The 18,347-nt window shown below is 35.7% G+C and overlaps 1 protein-coding gene and 1 long non-coding RNA gene across 2 annotated transcripts in view; one reads left to right on the top strand and one right to left on the bottom strand.

Annotated features, from left to right (window-relative positions):
* Positions 1 to 18,347, bottom strand: part of NRG3 (neuregulin 3) — a 345,753-nt gene that overhangs the window by 196,640 nt on the left and 130,766 nt on the right. The window contains exon 2 of the mRNA XM_071563791.1: positions 12,608 to 12,737. Coding sequence (XP_071419892.1) covers positions 12,608 to 12,737 — 130 coding nt within the window. The remainder of the gene's footprint in view (positions 1 to 12,607; positions 12,738 to 18,347) is intronic.
* The window catches only part of LOC139675742 (uncharacterized), a 38,656-nt gene that overhangs the window by 13,477 nt on the left and 6,832 nt on the right, over positions 1 to 18,347 (top strand). The window contains exon 2 of the long non-coding RNA XR_011698533.1: positions 7,412 to 7,647. This is a non-coding gene — a long non-coding RNA (uncharacterized lncRNA). The remainder of the gene's footprint in view (positions 1 to 7,411; positions 7,648 to 18,347) is intronic.

Genomic DNA, 18,347 nt, shown 5'->3' with positions numbered 1-18,347 from the left:
GTTATCTTTTCAGAACAAAGTAATCTTATAATCAATTTATATTTAACATCCAGTGCTTCTGAACTTTTCAACAAGAGTAAAATAAATAAGGAAACATGCAGTGATATGCTCAAAATAAAAAATTTAAAAGCAGCACTTTAAAGCTGATTTTATATTCAACAATCAATGCTGATAAAAAAAGAAAGCATAATTTAACAAAATTTGGTTGTGATACTCTTCAGAGATCTAAAATATACACATTAAATACAATATTATGGCTGTGTCCAGAATTAAATCTCTGCTGAAAGACACACAGCTAAAGCTCTTCTGAGTCTTACAGTACTTTTTAGCAGACACAGTAATGACCTTACTCTACAAGGACTTTTTGACAAGTGCTAAACATTCACAGTGTATACACTGACCTATTTGTAATACTTTTGCTCAGTTACAAAGTTTGGTATCCCCCAGAGTAGTAGGATACCTGGGTGTCCTCAGGTTTGCTTCCCATGGGAGCTGGTTCTGTGTTAATGGAGAGTTAAAACATGACAGGAAGCTACACGTTTACTCCAGAGATGATCACCTTGGGAAACAACACACGAGCAACACAAGTTAAGATCACAGCAAGTCATCTCCTGTGGCTACGGTGACTTTGGAGGGAACAGCAAATACCCTACACAACATGTGGGAGTCATCATTACATGTCTCTGGGCTTTAAGAGTTTACTGAGAGGTTAGAAAAAAGGTGTTATTTTGATTCTGCCTTTTGTCCTCTTGTTGTTATTCCAGAAGAGGATTTTTACACTGATGGAATGTTTTGCTAGCTAATGGTGGGCAAGAAGAACACGCCTTGCCATCAGAAAAAACAGAGATTTGAAAGCTGGATATTTTAGAGTTGCATTGTAAAAATATCATCATCTGTACCAGAGTCACTATTGAGCTTTACACAATGGTAAGAACACTGTTGGTCCTCCTTAAAAAAAAAAAAAAAAATAAAAAAAAAAATTGGTTCAAAAGGAAGAGCTGGGGGAGGAGGGGGCTGTGGGAGCCATGTCACTGGGAAAAAAAAATAAAAAGGTTCTCCTAAGACAAAATTTATTAAATAAGCTCAAATTTTTACTGGTGACAGTTTTGTCAAGAAAATAAAACTTATTCCCAAGGGCTTATGAAGAAAATATCCAGAAGCATTTTATTACTTGGAGTCATTTATTGTTAACAATTTTAAAGAATGCAAAGATTACTTTTTTCTCCTCTCAGTAAGCATTTTTATGCAGAGCAGCCATCTGAGTGACTCCCAAAGAACCAGGTAATCTCACACTGCACAGACCGGTAATTCAGAGTAAGAGCTATGGTATGGCGGTTAGCACGCCCAAAATTGGAAAGCAAGTACAACAGCTACACAGCCAATCTCCACAGATGCAGCCAACAGTCACTAATGAGCCTGAATCAGGCTTCAAATTCTGCCCCAAAAATGATATAAACTCCTTTGTAAAAGCCTTCACTAATGTTAAACTTACTTAAATGCAGCAGACCAAGACTTCAAGATCTGAAAAGCATCACTTTTCAGGTAAGACATATTGAGTGGAGAAAGCAATAAATTTAAATACACTCGAAAAACAAGGTACAAAGAATAGCGTAGGGTTTCCATGCTGAAATGGAAATGAATGACAAGTAACAGGCTTGAACTTCTGCTAAAAATCGTTAGACTAACCTCAGACAATACTTTCCAAGGGAAAGACAAGAGATTACTCCAATGCATTCCCTGGAAACACCATAAAATCTCCAGTCTGAGAGGTCTTTCAGAGCAGGTCAGACAAATATCTACCAGAAATTCACTGCCTTTTTGGGACCAGGAATGACATTCCCAGATCCTTCTTGAGCCCATTGTTTTGACTCTATTAGACATCTACTAAAGATGACAGAACTTCAAAGAGAAGTAAATTTCCAACATTGGTGACAGTCGAAAATCAGACTCAAAAATGCCTCACAAATTTACATTTTAAGGATTGGTTTTAGTTGGGTTTATTCCTCAGTTACGTAGCACATGTATTGCTTTTTTATGTCTGTCATTAATTAAACACCAAAGTGATTCTAATGACGTAATACTCCCCTTATTGCAATTGCAAATTCAGTATTAAGCAGAAATACTAAAAGAAATGTTCTCATAATGCTGATCTTTAAAATCCTTCCTCTGGCTCAATGCACATGGACATCTGTAATATTCTGTAACACCAATAACCGTGATTTTCAGTAAATGCATAGCAAAAGTTGGAATTCACATTTGGACTCTGAAACAGATGGAGACACTGGGAATGGGTTCCATCCTACTCAGAGTGGCCTTAAAAACTTTCTGTCAAGTTTTCATTACTGAAGAACTTGTAACTTTTTCTCAGAGTACTTACATTCAAGACCTAGAAATCTTGACAAAACAGAAATTTATTTTGTACCATAAACTAGCAGTTAACTCTGCTGTATTTTCTTTTCCTGTTTGCTCTCTATTCCTCTATGGTTTACAAATGCAAAGAAACCAAAAGCCTTGAAGGTTTTGGCTGAGAGTTGTTTTGGGGTTTTTTTAGTTGAAAATAACAAGCTCTGCCTTTGAATTCCCCATATATATAATTGAAACTGATTTTTTTTTTTTTAAGCATGGAGAGAAATCTGTAGGGAAATAGAAAAGGCTATATATTTAAAAACCAAACTGATTTCCACCCTGCAAAAACAGGAACAAAACTTATAACCCTATTTTCTGGTGCATCTCTCTATTGTCCCAAGACACAAAGACTTTTAAATACTTAATTTCATACATAATGTGCCGAGGAAGGCATTTAAAATACATAAATATAAAATTTATATAAGATATATTAGATACAGTAAATTAAATATATAAATAACCCATTAACAACATTCTTCTCTAGACTATACCAGACACTGTACCTGCAATTAATTGAAGTGTCTCTGAAGAAAGATAACGTTCAAGCTTTTTTTGTCTCTAAATTGACTACTGTGGATTGAACTTGCATGAATAATATTGAGATTTAAGGGGAAAAAACAACCCACTTTCTTCCTTATTTACTGGCATAGTATCCCTATATAAATCCTAAAACTAAAATCCCTTCAGATCTCATTTTTCCCATTACAGCTGTGCATGTAAATGACATCATAAACTTCAGGGGCTACACAGGAACGAGTTGTGAACAGCATGGAAGGGTATCTAAAAAATCTTCAATATGTGCAGTCAAAATTCCCTTTTTCTTGTGAATTTTGAAGACATTCAGAGATAGCTGCTTTTTGCATTTGAAACATCTGTACTGCTTTCACGAGCTGCAACTTCAGAAGAGTTAAAATAAAGTGTTTGAAGGCAGTAACACATCCCCCCTGTTCTTTCAGCAAGCTTGATGTCAAGCAAAAATGCTTTCTCCAGCTGTTTACTGATAATAATCTCCCATCATGTCTACTACAGTAATACTGACTGCAAAACAGACAAATATTCTTTAACTGTTTTTAAACTTATTTTATAAAGCCTTTTATAGATTTATAACAAATGCTTGCCCTTCAGAACCAGTTCCAGAGGCATTCCTCTGCTATACATCCTTTGAATTTTATTAATTATACTTTGCATTTTTAACTAACAAGGTATCATTGGCACACCATAATTATCTTAAACAGCTTGGAGTTTGACCTCAGATTTTTATGCTGACTCCAGTAAAAATGAAGTTATTACTCTAGGCTTCTGACTTCTACACTGGCCTTCTTCAACAGCATAATTCTTGTAAAAACTGCAGTTTGTCATCTAACAAAGTAGCTGAGGAGACACAAACACAGCCCAAAAGAGGTTTCATTACAACCTTCTGGCATTACCTCTGAATACATTTTACATAAATCGACTTATTATTATATACTGTTGTCAGGTTGCCTAAAGAGTTCACCAGGATAATTTCAAGGAACATGTTTAAAATTCAAACAATCTATTTGCTCCTAAACAATACCTTCATGGTTACAAGGTAAGAACCAGATCATTTATTGATTTAGTACAACTACTATGTAACAGTTCACCTGTCTGATCTCAGATACTGCAGTTACCACAATATTACACAATCTATACATTTTTGCCTCACTTCCCCTGTTCTATTTGAGATAGCAGAAAGGCCTTTCTTAGCACTGAAGGATGGAGGAAACAGGTGGTTTTGTTTGTTTTTCTCATTTAGCTGAACCTTGAGTTCTGGTGCATTAAAGTTCTGGTAGTTAGCATTTTGATATAGTTGGCACTTATTCCTCTTCAAAGGACTCAATTGTCTAGTGTTTATTTCTTCTCCCAGCAAGGTTTCTTTGTAGGAGATCTTCTGGGAGAATGTCTGCAGATAGGATTAGACTGGAAATGCTATTGCTTTCAGTGTACTTAAGACACTGGCAAGGATGAGAATTCAAATGAGAGATTTCAGATATCTGCATTATGCACTTCACAAATTCTTTCTTGCCTAAGGGAAGTAAGAAGAACAACAACCTTAACTCATTTCCAAGTTAATTTAAAAGCAGAATATGATGGCAGAATATTTGCATACGTTAGCTTCAAGACAGATGCAATATATGCCATCAATATTTGCATGCATACATACTTTCTGTATACGATAAAAGCTATATAATACTTCCACTGGAGGCTTTGGAAAGTAAGGGGGGAAAACCCAGTCCTCATAAATGAACAGAATATTCCTTTGCAGGATAAGGACTTGACAGATTTGTATTTTTGCAATTTTCAGAATATACCTCTTCATCCTGTGTTTACTTTCAGACAGTATGTACTGAGTAATAGCTTTCTGCACATGTCACAACTTTATTTTCCTTTAGAATTAGGAAACAGAAACCAATACAGAGGCAATTTCTTCCATTAACAGATGAACTTTCTTAATGGAAGCCTGTATTTTGTATAGAATGGTTCTGAGTCATCTCTACAAGTGATGTACTACACAATTGAAATGCCTTGGATACCTGTAATGACAAGACACAGCTTCAGAAGCACAGGCACAAGAAAAAGTGGTGATAAAAATGAAAAGTTCCACTAGCTTTAAGTATTCTTGATAGTGTGACATGAGAATAAATGGTAGCACAGCACAGTTCCCTAATCTTCCACTTAGGTGCCAAATCAAGAAACCCAAAAACTATCAGTAGCCTCAAGAAGAAACCTATCTCAGCTGCTGAGCTGGCAACTACATTTTTCACTTCTCTCGACTGAAATTCAAGGTTATAGCCCAGCTCTTGATTCAACCAACTGAAGGGATCTTGCCAAATCCACACAGAGATGAGTTTTCTCTCTTTCTCTTCCAGTCCTCCAGAAGGAGATGACAGTTTACTTAGAGCTTTCAGAAATATTTTTGTTTCACTCACATTACTAGTTGTTGTGAGAAAGGATATTTCTCTTATGCCTGGAAAATAGCTGTGTACATACCTAAATAAAAGAATTAACATTGTTTCATTAGATGCTATTATCTGTTAATTACAGATACGTGGCTTAAAAAATTAGGCAGAGGGATGTGCTAAGTCTGTAACTCTGTTTTCCCATCCTTTCATAAACTGAAAAGAGATTTACATTAGACTTTTAGTATGCTCAGGAAGAGAAATGAATTTCATGGCTTTTTAGTGCACCATAGTGAGACAAGTTTAAAATGTATTCATTTTCTTAAGCTTCAACATTAACTTTGGATCCATATCTACAAAATTTCTCCTTTTTTTAATTCTCTTCCTCAAACTCTTTCAAGAATATTAATTTGAATAAACATTTTGAACAAGATGAAATGGACTGAGAATTTTTTTTAAGGCATATTTGCTTAAATCAAATGAGTCATAGGTGAATTAAGTTAAATTAGAGTGGAATATAATTATCTGGGAATGCATTTTTTGTGTGCAGCATTATGAATTTTACCTTATTTTCGCACTGGAGAAGTCATCATAATCTTAAGCAGGAGTGTAAACTTCACAGCTTCAAAAGACAGAAACGAAACCAGATAATCATAGTTTTTAGAAATAATTTTTTTTTTCAAAGGGAAAGTACTAGAAAATTTGTACTAAGGTGCTCAGTAGAAAGCAAATGAAACCTGAAATACTATGAATACAGACTACAGCATCCCAACAGAAACTTAAAACTGTCATTAAATACAAAGCTTTGGTTTATTCTAGTTTTTTGTTGACTTTTTTTTTACCATTGAAATAATTTATCCTCTACAAAATAATAAGACTAACAGAAAATTTTCTCAGAAGATGTTTTAGAGGGATCAGTAGCTAGTAGATGTTTTGCCGGTGACTTCTCTGGTGCACAGAGCTGCTTGAATGACACTATGTAACACTAATAAACTCTGCTTTACTGCAGGACTCAATCACATGCTGAAGGGTGAATTTTTATAAACACATCAAGGGAAACATCAAATGTCACGGGCTATGAAACACAGACCGTTACACTGCTGCATTAAAACTCTTAGTTTTGCCAAAGTAACCAAACTTCACAAAGCTTTTAAATTTGCAGACATATTCTAAAGCTGAACATATTTTCTACCATGGAAGTTACAGCAGACTGAAGGCAAGTATCTGCTAAATGCAATAATCTAGGTGAAAATCTGTAAACAAAAAACACTGTAAAATGGAGTGTTGATACAGAAAAAATTAATCAATAATTAAAGTACTCTGACAAGAAGCTTTCTCAAGAGCCTCAATCTTCTGAATGTTAAATTATGAAAGCATCATCAGATGTTAGTGAATACAGCAGCATTTCATGTGAACATCACATAATATCTTCCTGCACTATTGCACCTGAGTTAAAAGTCTCTAAATTTAAAAATCTGTTTGCTATTTATTGGATTCTTATCGTATCAGACTTGAAGGTGTTTTATTTTAGAGCACTCTAAGAAAATGAGTCGAGATAGCTGAAAAACTACTGGTTTTATATAATTGAAATTTAGTACTCAGAAAAATAATTTAGTTTTTACTCTGAATAACTGATTCTAATTGAAAGAGCTCAAGGCATATGTGTTAATGACAAAAAAATTCAGACCAAATGGTAAAAATTATATAAGATTGGATAATACAGAAGAATTCTACAGGTGTCTTGGGCTTCACACATCATTTCACCTTGAGGTTTATAAACTATTTTTCTTCACAATTCAAAACTAGAAAGGTTTAAAAGAAGAAACCAGGTAAGTGACAGCAAAGACATGAAACCTCTTCCAGTAATTTCAAGGGGCAGAAGCTTGAAAGCAAATGCACAGAAGTGCTTTGGGGTTTGGGAGTGTTTTCTGCTTTGGTGGGATATTTTATGAAGGAATAGAAATATCTAAAACTAGACAAGAAAAGCATTATGCTTTCCAACAAAAGAGGGAGAAGCAGGTAAATGGTTGATTTGATTTGATGTTACTTAAGGCAGTAATGGTTTTTAATTCTTTGTTGTTTACCAGAACTACCTGAAGTATATGAACATAGCTGAGCTGATTCTCCCCTGGGAATGTGCACTCCGTGTGACAGACTTCCTGGCCAGAATTCCAGCTTCCCAGTTCTTACAGGCTGAGTTTTGAAGAGGCTCACACGATCCCAACACTTTGAGCACACAGACTATTCCATTTGAGGTAACAGAAACAACCGCGTTGCTGAGAGCAACAGAGGCTGTGAAAGCACCGCTGAACAAGCAAGTGAGGTAATAATAATGCAATGTGCTATCTATATTAAACTTGCTAAAGAGTTGCTTAACAACAGCTTGGAGCTATGCAATGCAGTGTTTCAAGTTCATTTCAGGTTTTCTAAAGTGAATATGAAAGTAAAGATGGAGGCATTTCAAGATAATCACATTTGCATCTACACAAATATAACCCAAGTATGTGCTACAGCTATGCTTATAAACCAAAAAAATTCCAAGAGGAGGTCTGTTGGTTGCCCTTGACATGGAAAAAAATCTTAAATTTCAAGCATGGCCTTCTTCCATCTTTAAAATTTTGTAACTATATCCTAGGGTGTCAGTTTAAGACAATGGATTACTTTTGACTAAACTAATCTTGTGAATAACAGTGAATAATTTTAAGGCCTTGCTTTACTTACACGTGGGAATCTCTTTGGAAAAGTGCCAGAGAAATAAAACATGGGGGAACACACAAAATGGACTAGGTGGTATCTTGAATCACCTTGGTCAGACTGTGAAAGCCAAAGCAACAAGCTATGTAGCTAAATCAGGAAAATTATAGTCGTAGTTTTTGGATTTTTAACTTATGCTTAAGTTCAGGTATCATATACCATACTCAGAACGGTTCTTAAGTCCCATCTGTTTGATCCCTTTCTCCTGGTTTTGCTGACAGCAAGGGCTATGCCTGGATTGCAGTCACTACTACGCAGAAGACTCACAGTAAAACGTTACAGTGTATAAACATTTACCCAAACTGGACTTTCATTATATGAGGATTCAATCCCCTTCTGGCCTCACGACAGATTTTAAACATAGTTGAGAAATGCTTGTATAATTTTTTGATGCACTAAATGTAAAAATGGGAAATTTATGCATAAAAATGTACAAGATCAAGCTCAAAATTCACCAGAATAAGATTCATGCATCAGAACCACATTATCCTATGAAATCTGAAAACTCTGGGATTGTAACCACGGTAGTGCAATTTGGATGCATATGTATAACCTGCTGTAATTTGGTCACCTGGAAATGATGCTTTGTTTACTGTACATCTCTGACTCTATTCTTTCACTCTTTTCTGTTAAAGAACTTATTCAGGTTTTATACTGTTTGCTTCATGGAGGAGAGATGATGGACAGGAGTAGAGGGTGAAAGGAGTATCGCACACAACATACTCAAACATGCAAAGAGTACGGCGGAGTTCACTGCCAAAACTAAGACTTCCTGTGCACACACAAGTGTCTTAATGGCTTCTTTCAGAGGACACATTTTAAAGGTGTAATCCTCTATCTCCTTCTCCCTTCAAAACTTTTAGCCAATCATTCATACAGTGTTTTCCAGTCCTAAATGGATAATTAAAAGAAAATGCAGGGACTAAAATGAAAAATGTAGAAACATTCAAGGAAAAAGAAAAAAAAAAGAAATCAGAACAAAATAAAACCCCAACCCAACAAACAGAATAAAAAAAACCCACTGAAGGCAAACTCAAAAAAATCCCAGATTGACTTGATATGGGGGTCTTTGAAATTAACTTGTACAGAAAAAAAACTGAAGTTTTTTTAAAGCCTATATTATGTAATATCCAGTTAAATGCTGACGTGTCAGTGTTGATTGCGTACTCCATTTGCTTTGTGTAAATTACAAATAAAGGCACTCTCAACATTCAACTTACATTCTCAAGGTAGCAACAGTGAAAAAATTTCAGCATATGGAGAAGCTAAATATGAAGTTTGCCTACTGCTGACCTACCCTATCCTTAAAACAGGCTCATGTTAAACCATTCACAAAAATAAATGCTGAAGTCACACCTTTAAAATAGCACAAACAACATCCAGTGTATCTTATTTGTTACCTAACCACGCAGGAGAACTCTTGCCAGTTTACATCCCAGGCAATTTTTCACCAAGAGATAGTGAGCAAAATGTAGAAGTTTGAATAAAAGTTGGATTATGGAATCTGAACCTATAATAATCCTCCCCCTCCCCCCCCCCCCAAGTTGTCAATTAAGTTTAAAAAAAAATATCCCATGGCTTCACGACACCTCCTCTGTAGGTGGATGAGAATGAGAATGGAAGACGCACAATCAGGGCTCCCTCTGATCTCCTCATGTCCTGCATTCCCAGTGTTCTCCTGCAGCATGGCCTCCCCCTGCCCTTTGCCAAGTGTGCATGGCAGTGCCACTCTGCACAGCAGCAGGTGCAAAGGAGATAAGGCACATATCTCACAGAACAGAAAGAAGTTATCAAGACAGTGCTCTACCACAGCCCATTGCCAATGTCATCACTGACAGCTGGAGGCTGACACATGCTCATCTCCTATTTTCCAACAACAGCATGATGAATTTTGTAAACTTGGAAAGGTGCTTGAGCTGCCAGTTGAGTCAGTCTGCATTGGCATTACGGTTCATGAGGGTACAAATGAGGTCTGAGATCTAACTTCAGTATTTAATAATTCCTATCAGATCCCTCTTTTTTTTTCCTTTATCCTTTAGCCTTAAACATGTACACATAACCAGAACGATTGCATAACTTTCTAAGCATATCATCTACTAAAACTTTTTAAACCTGACAAAGTGAGATGAAAGTTTTTTGCTCCATCAAGGTCTTCTATCTGCAGCTGTTCTACATGGCATATTCCCATTTCAGTAAATTGGTGCTCTGTTCCCAGAACAGATGCAAAATCAAACTTACAATGAGAATATACAATGCAGCTTGATTCTAAGAACAAAGTATCATTTTGTCTCCATAATTCTGCATTCAAATGATTCTTCTTAATTGCAATGGGAATTCCATAACCCTAGTAAATTCTTTTTCTTTTTTACTAGTTAGAGGACAAATACAGTACACCAATATTATATTTTTCTGTATGTGTACATTCTAGCTGTTATTTCTGAGCATTGTTATAGGCTACAGATAGAAAAAACCATCTGCATCCCACTCACTATAGCACCGGCTCTGACAGAGAGACATAGTCTGTTACCAAGGTACAGGTACAGTATTTGAAGGTCAAGTTTAAAGGTTTCTCCTCATTAATGACATACATACCAGTATAAAAGTGATTCTGAACAAGCTGCTCCTTGCAGTGTTGAAGGTCCTTATACAATTAAACAAAGCCACACAACCAATCAACTTTTAAATTTTAAAATGCGTCTTCTTTTGCAATATGAGTTTTGCTGTATTTTACATGTCTTCTCATGTTGCACAAAGTACCTACTGGAACAAGTAGTTTAACTCCCAAAAAACATGCCAATGCCAGAAACCTGTACAAGCAATTGAAACCTGTTACACACAGAGGCTAACAAACCCACAAATGATCCACAGATGATCCCGGTGCTTACCTAGGGAAGGGTAACACAAGAGAAGGTGATGAAAACCTTCATTCCGCTGGAAAGAAGGAAAATCAGCATTCTGGTGGCTTACTTAGTTAAGGGGAAAAGATTGGATGAAAAAGCTTCTAACCATTAGTCAGACTGCACTATCAGAATCACAGCAAATAAACAAGAATTTGGCAAAGGCAGGTAACAGGAAAGATCCCAAAATTTAAATAAACAAAAGAAAAAAGCAGCTCTCTTAAGTGATAAACTCCTGCAGGTATTTAAAAATGTAATCTACACAGTTGACAAAAACCCAGTCTATTTAGCTACTAAAATTACCACCCTAATTAAAAATTCTCATATAAATCCATTTTCTCTGCTGTTAATTTGAATCCCTTTTGTCCAGTCTGAATACAATGAAAAACACTTAAATATTTGAGTGATATAATTCCCTTAACAGCTCATGATGTTTTTAAAAAGGACTGAAAACCCCCACACATGCTTTGAGAAAAAATTACCTGTAAAGTTTTATGATGGAAATAGAAAGATACATCAATTCTCCATAATAAATTGCTCATATTTAACTTAAAGATGTCATAAGAAAACAAAATAAAGAAGGGAAATGAATGCTCACTGAAAAATATTCAGCAGAATGGGAAAAATCACCAGAATAGGATTAAAAATGGAAATCTCAGGAATATTCTTCCGATGATAAGCAGACTTTCACCAATCTCTAAATGCATAAATTTCCACTTTCAAGCCAGGCACATATGATTTTTTGACTTTTTTTCCTGCTTTCAGTGGGATATAGCAGCTCAAGGCACAAATCCTTCAGGAAAGATCCTTCTGAGTGTCTTAGACACTTTTTATTATTTAAGACTTCTCCATATATTTAGACGTACAGTTTAGATTTGAGTGTCTTCAACTGACCTGCTGTATGCCATAGATAATATCTTAGAAGTCAATTAAAAGATCACAAGTACAGCTTTCCATTTTAGACTAGTTCTATTGAAAAGATTGCTTGAACAGTTCAGATTTTTTTTACATATGTTATCATATTTAGGAAGATGCTACTGTATTCCTTCTGCATATCACTCCTTTTTATTGGCCACCACAGCTACAATAATTTTGAGTCATCTGATTTTCTTTTAAATAGATTCAAGATAACCATACCTAATTACAGCAGTTCAGAAGTATAAACCAGTACAACAGATAAAGACCTATTACAGTCTATTTTATTTTTCAATAATTAATCTTAAGAAACCCTTATTCCTAAAACTACTCACCCCTACCCTCTCTCAAAGAACAGAGCTTACAGCTTTAGCCAAAGCTTTACTTAAGAGTACCTAAAAGAAGGGAATACTTCTGGTATGTAGAGGAACAAAAGATTTTTCATGTAAAAAAAAAAAAAACAAAACACCAAAATGAAACATCAGTTCCGACACATTTATATAAACTGAAAAGAGAATATTGAAGGCTTTTCTTATGTATAAAAAGACCAAAGTGTTGCTTCTTGTATTTCCATATTTCTATTTATAAATATTACAGACTAGTCAAAAACTCATCACCTGGGAGGCTTCCTAACATTCCCTCAGTGTTTATTTTTCCCTAATGCTTTCTCCCCCTTGGCCAGAACACTCTTCATGGAACTCCTTCCCCATGACTTACCGGCAGTGTTTATGTGAGCCTGTTAAGGTTTCAATCACAAAGCATTCCCCGTCATTGAGACAATATGCAAGATCCTTGTCTTTGCATGGCTTAAAGTGCTCAGATCGCTCAGTGGAATACGTTGTAGTATCTGTAGAGAAAACAGAAAAGGAAAGAAATGCTGTAATATTGGATATTCTTAGAGTATGTTAAATACATTTGATCAAATTGGTCTCAGTAACATCAATGGACCAAGACAGACTAATCAACAGAAAGGAAAAGCACGGGGCATGCAAACTTCAGTGCGACTGCAATATTATTTGCAATCAGGTTTCTTAAATGATTCACAAGGAATGCTTATATTTAGAGATATCTGCAGAAAAATGAACTACACTGCACCCAAGTTGGAGTATAATTTCAACCACTTACAATTTCTAAAGTATCCCTTCTAAAATGTAAAGACACCTACTTTGTATCCTTTCACCAGAACAATATTTTCATATTCATACACTGGGATATGGTTTTAAATAAGGTACAAAATTTTTTCTTGAAAAATAAGCCAAAGTAATTAATATAGTATCAACCTAAAAAACCTACATAAACCACAGTAAAATAAAAGGGGGGAGGGAGGGGGAAGCCAAGTACTCAAGGCCAATGCTAATTTGAGTTACCAGTCAAACAAAAAAAAAAGCCTAAAACATAAACAAAAGCAACATACTACAGACTGTGTGGTTTCAGGTACCTCATCTGTAGGTTGCTATATGTCCGTCTGAACTTCTCCAAAATGCAGTTAAAAAGGCTTCACTACAGGTTGAACTATTGGCTGTGCCTTTGGAATATATAGTTAACTAGTTTTGGAACAGGCTGACAGCATGTCAGAGTGAGCTATCATTCTTGTCTTCTAATAAATTTCTTTAACCTTTTCAATCCAGTTGGATTAACCAACAATAAGGTGAAATTTTCAGAGGAAGATGTCTGACTGACAGATATTTTAATTTTTCTTCACTAAGACGTTTTTTTTTTCTAATGAAGTGTGAGTTTTCAGAGTAGATGATGATTTCCACAGAGCCATGGTTCAATCTTCATATTCAATCTTAATTGAAAAAGTTTAAAGTCCTAATCACTTTCTGGGATCTAATATATATTGAACAGCAAAAGAATATTTTATTGTATACCATTCAGACCCACAAAATATTATGTTGCCTTCCACTAAAGGAATGGAGCAGTTCTCAATAGAAGAGAGCCTTGCAAATCTGAAATTATACACATACATTGAATTGGTTTTGCTCACAACTCAATAGGAAGTGAATATTCACCAAGGTAACACGAAAGTTGAAAACCAAAACACTGAACTACAAGACACCTCTAAGTATGTTTCTGCAAGAAAATTCAAATAATTCCATAAATCTTTCCCAGTAACTTTTTTCATTCTTAGCATATTTTAATTAAACAGTGCTACAAGTTTTTCTTGTATACAGACTAAGTGACAGAAGTTTAATATAACATTTTTGCAAAGAAGAAGAAAATCCACACCCTAATATTTGTATACAATACTTTTTTTTTTTCCTTTCTTCTCTCCAGTCAGAAAATATTGATGTTCAGTTTTCACTAGAGACAAAAAAAATCCTGGAAATAACGTCTAACAGTCTCCCTTCAAATGTTTTCACAAATTTAGAAAGAAAGGTCATGCCATTTTGCCCTGTGCCAGCACTTCCAGAAAAGATACAAGCTATATAGAAGGTACTATGTTTTAATGATAACAAGCAAACCCTGAATTGGAATCTATCAAGATGAATTTTGGAGATGATACAAGATGTTTGTAAATGCAAACAGTTATAAGCATCTCACTGCTGATGCTTAAAGAATGATCATGATTTATGTAACAAAAATAACTTTACATAGAAAATGGTAGCCCAGTTACTTTTCAAGGTCAGTTTTACATAGGAGGGCTTAGATGACCACTTGAAACTTGATTAGGAGAAAAAAAATCTATATAAACATAAGTAATCAGTTATATTTCTATCTTATTTAAATAAGGAAAACTGAAGATGTTGTTTGAAGGTACTTGTGATAATTACAAAAAGGTAACTAAAACTGTTTGATGATCAAAACCTCAGCTTGATCCAGCTTTAGAGAACACAACACTGGTATTTACCAGCCTGCTCTGAAGAAACAATCTGTGCAAATACCTCTCTGAAGGCACCTGAAGTACACAGACCAAAGTAATCTGAGGTGTCCCCAAAGGACAAGAGTCAAAGGAGGGAGACAGGCAGTATCCAAAAGCACGTCTTTGAGGTAGTAACACACTGAATTTTCAGAGCACAGGGTTTGAAGTGCAGGATACTCCTGTCACAATTAAATACCTTGTCAAGGTCAACATTTTAAACTTCTAGATTAAATATATTCTTTAGAAGTTTTGTTCTATTTTAATTACTTCTCTGTTCAATATTAATCAACCTTTCTGTTTTCTTCATAAACAGGCATAAGTTGTGATACTTCATCTTCACTTGGACATGGTCTCAACCTTTTCTTTTTTTTTTAGTTTTGGGTTCTGCCTCTCATCTTTCAGATTAACCACAACAGTTGTAGGTAACAATGATGCTGGTAGCTTCTTACGACAGCCTTGGACTGCACTCCTTATGCTGAAAAGTACATAAAAATTTTGTTGGGGTTTGTTTTGGTTCGCTTGTTTGGTTTATTTACATCAAATGCTGTCTTATTAAGAGCCAGTTTTCATTCAAGTCTAGCCATGTTGATGTATACAGACACTCTGCACAGCTGACTGGTACACAAATCTCCAGTCTGCAGAGATCACATGTCTGAGCTCCAAAGGTCATTCCCAACATTCAGAGGCTGTGTTACTAACTGATATCCTGGATAACCCGAGAGCTGGTTGGTACTTTCTGCCAGAAAAACACATGTATGGGGTATGTGAGTTTTGTGAAAAGTTACAATCCTGCTAGGGGGCGGGGTCCCGTGGCGTAAAGGAGAGCGCTCTGGACTCTGAATCCCAAGGACCTGAGTTCAAGTCTCAGTGGGGACCGTCCCCTGGCAGTTCAAGCCTCCCTGCCATCCCATCCCATCAGATCTTGGATGCTCAGCAGGGTCAGCCCCGGTTAGCACCGGGTGCTGTGACAGTTCCAAGGACTTCACTGTCACTGTCCGAGCTCGCTCGGCCGTGGCAAATGGACCTCAGGACTTAAATGGTGGGGCCAGTTCTGCACACGCTGTGCCTCACCTAAAACATCCACTGCACAGGCTGGAAGGTCACATGGGGAAAGCCCTTCCCAAATCTTCCTTCACCAAGTTTGGCCATACATACACAATCCTGCTGTTATTTCATACCACATTCATATGAACCAACACTGCTACAGCTCCATTAAATATTAACAAAATCTAAAAACTTGTTCTAAATAGTACAGAAAGAACAAAACAACAGAAAATACTGTAGAGACTATAGAGTTTTCCTAATTCTTTTTCTAATAAATAATAAATGCTTTGGTTTAGACTCTTTACTCCTCAACAAACACTGAATTGACTTTTCCACAATGGAATTGCCCTTCATACCTTCAGCAACTTGGTAAATAAACACCATTCTACTGTGATGCTTGACTTTCTTAGTTTAGGTGGGTTTTGTTTTTTGTTTGCTTGTTTTTTAAGAATTGATAAAATCTAGGCATTCACAAGTTTACTGATACAGCTCCATAATTTATTTTCAGTCTTTGAACATGGGTAACATATCCAAATATTTACAGGTAACAAAAGGGACCTTCTATTAAGCATTTACATGTTCTTGAATTCCCTACGTATTCCTTAAGGTCTTTTTTTTTTTTAATTGCCATGTGTCCCAGTGTACCACGCTAAAGCAGCAGGGCCTATTGATTTCTGCTGGGATCTTTTCAACTAAATTGAAATAAAGAAATTCTAGGCACTTTTGCTCTGTTTTTCTTTCCTTGTTATAGCAGCAAAGGTTTATGCATGATTCCTGTACTTCAGAAATTGATATACCATTGCCAACTCTCAGATACTACTGTGTAATCAAATTAACAAGGATTCAGTTCACAATTCAAAGGAAGGCTTCAAGATCTCTTTTTTTATAAGCATGGAGTTGGTTTTAAAAAATGCAGTCTTTGGGAATGTTGAATAAAAAAACAGCAGGAAGGTTACAGATACTCTTTTATTTTTTTAGAGGTATAAAACTAGGTCTAAAAAAAGTGTAGTGAACTTGTATTCTTGTCTCATTAATATATTTCATCTTATTTACACCAGCACATTATTGCTAATTTATTGAATGATCTTCAAGGCATGATATGGTTACTAGAAACACTATCTGCTCCTTCAAGGCTAGAAGTTTGATTGTTTTCACTACTGTGCTCTGATATCAATAAACATGAGACTGCCAAAGAAAAATGGAGGGAAAGAGAAAACAAGATTTAAAATATCCTGGGAAACAGTGGCATTCATGGCAGCTGTTTCTGCACACACTGCAGCAGAAGCCATTCCCATCTATCACATCTGTCCCACAGCATTCTGACTTTAGAAAGAGATTGTTCTGGTTACATCTCAAACAAAAAAAAGTTTTCCTTGCTAGCTTAAAACGATACCCACACTGTATGGCCCTCACTGTAAACATTTTTTCCAGATAGACAGCATTAGCTGCCATAGGGAGAGTGAGGTAAATGACCCAGGGGAAGAGGTGAAAACACCTCACTTAACTATCTGAACTCTCTAGTTGATAGGCATCCAAATTCCGTAGCTACATAGTAACATTCACTTACGAGCCTGTCCAGGAAAACAATTGGTGCATTAACATAGAGGAATATGACAACACCTTTGATTTAATTCCAGAGCTTGCACACTCAAAGGCTTTTTAAAAATGCTACATATTTTGACTAGCACTGGGTATTACCAGCTCTATAGATTCGGTATTGACACACAAACTGGCTTTTCCTTTATCTTTTTATCCATTTATAACTGATAATTTCTCAGAGAACCATTTCTTACTGAGACACCAAAAAACCAAGATGTTTATTTTGAGATCCTGATCCCATTTTTAATAAAACACTGCAAGAAGTCAACCAGTTACAAACAACTGAACTTCCTCTGACAATATAAATCTAGTTACCAAAAAAATACCTTCTCAAAAGAACACATTTTTTACAATGTATTCTTGTATCACTACAGCATTCTATAAAGAAGGCAATGTAAAAGGTCAGTTAATATCATACAGGGAGCTAAATCTTATGTTAAGTCAATGGCAAAATATTTACAATGATTTGGTATAACCAGAGTTCCCTGCAGAAATTTACACAGAAAATAGTTTATGTATTGCTTTGTTTACCCACAATAGAGTGAGCCTTAAAAAAATACAACCTAAAATATTTATTTCTGTGCTCTTAGAAGTAAACAAAAGGTGGGCAGGGGGAGAAGATGCCAAGTCCCAGCAAGATGTTCATTAAAGGAGAAGGAGAGGAAAGCCTAAATGTGTACTTGCAAGTGTTATGATTTACTCCTAGCTGATGGCAACTCTTCCTTAAGTTGTTATTTGTTAAGTGAACATTTCAGACATAACTGTTTTTAATGGTAAAGCAGAGAACTTGCTTTGTCTGTGCTGATTGAACAGTAGTTGGCCTCAGCCACAGGAAACTGCTGAAATAAAAATTCTAGTAATAAATTAGAAGAACTAAAAAAATAAAACTTAAGCTTTCTTAAATAATAGCACACTTCTTGTTCTAAACTTACTTGAATTTTTGCATGCATT

Source organism: Pithys albifrons, chromosome 9, assembly GCF_047495875.1.
Source record: "Pithys albifrons albifrons isolate INPA30051 chromosome 9, PitAlb_v1, whole genome shotgun sequence".
Taxonomy (NCBI): domain Eukaryota; kingdom Metazoa; phylum Chordata; class Aves; order Passeriformes; family Thamnophilidae; genus Pithys; species Pithys albifrons.
Note: the sequence above shows the minus strand (reverse complement) of the source record. Positions and strands in the feature narration are given on the sequence as shown.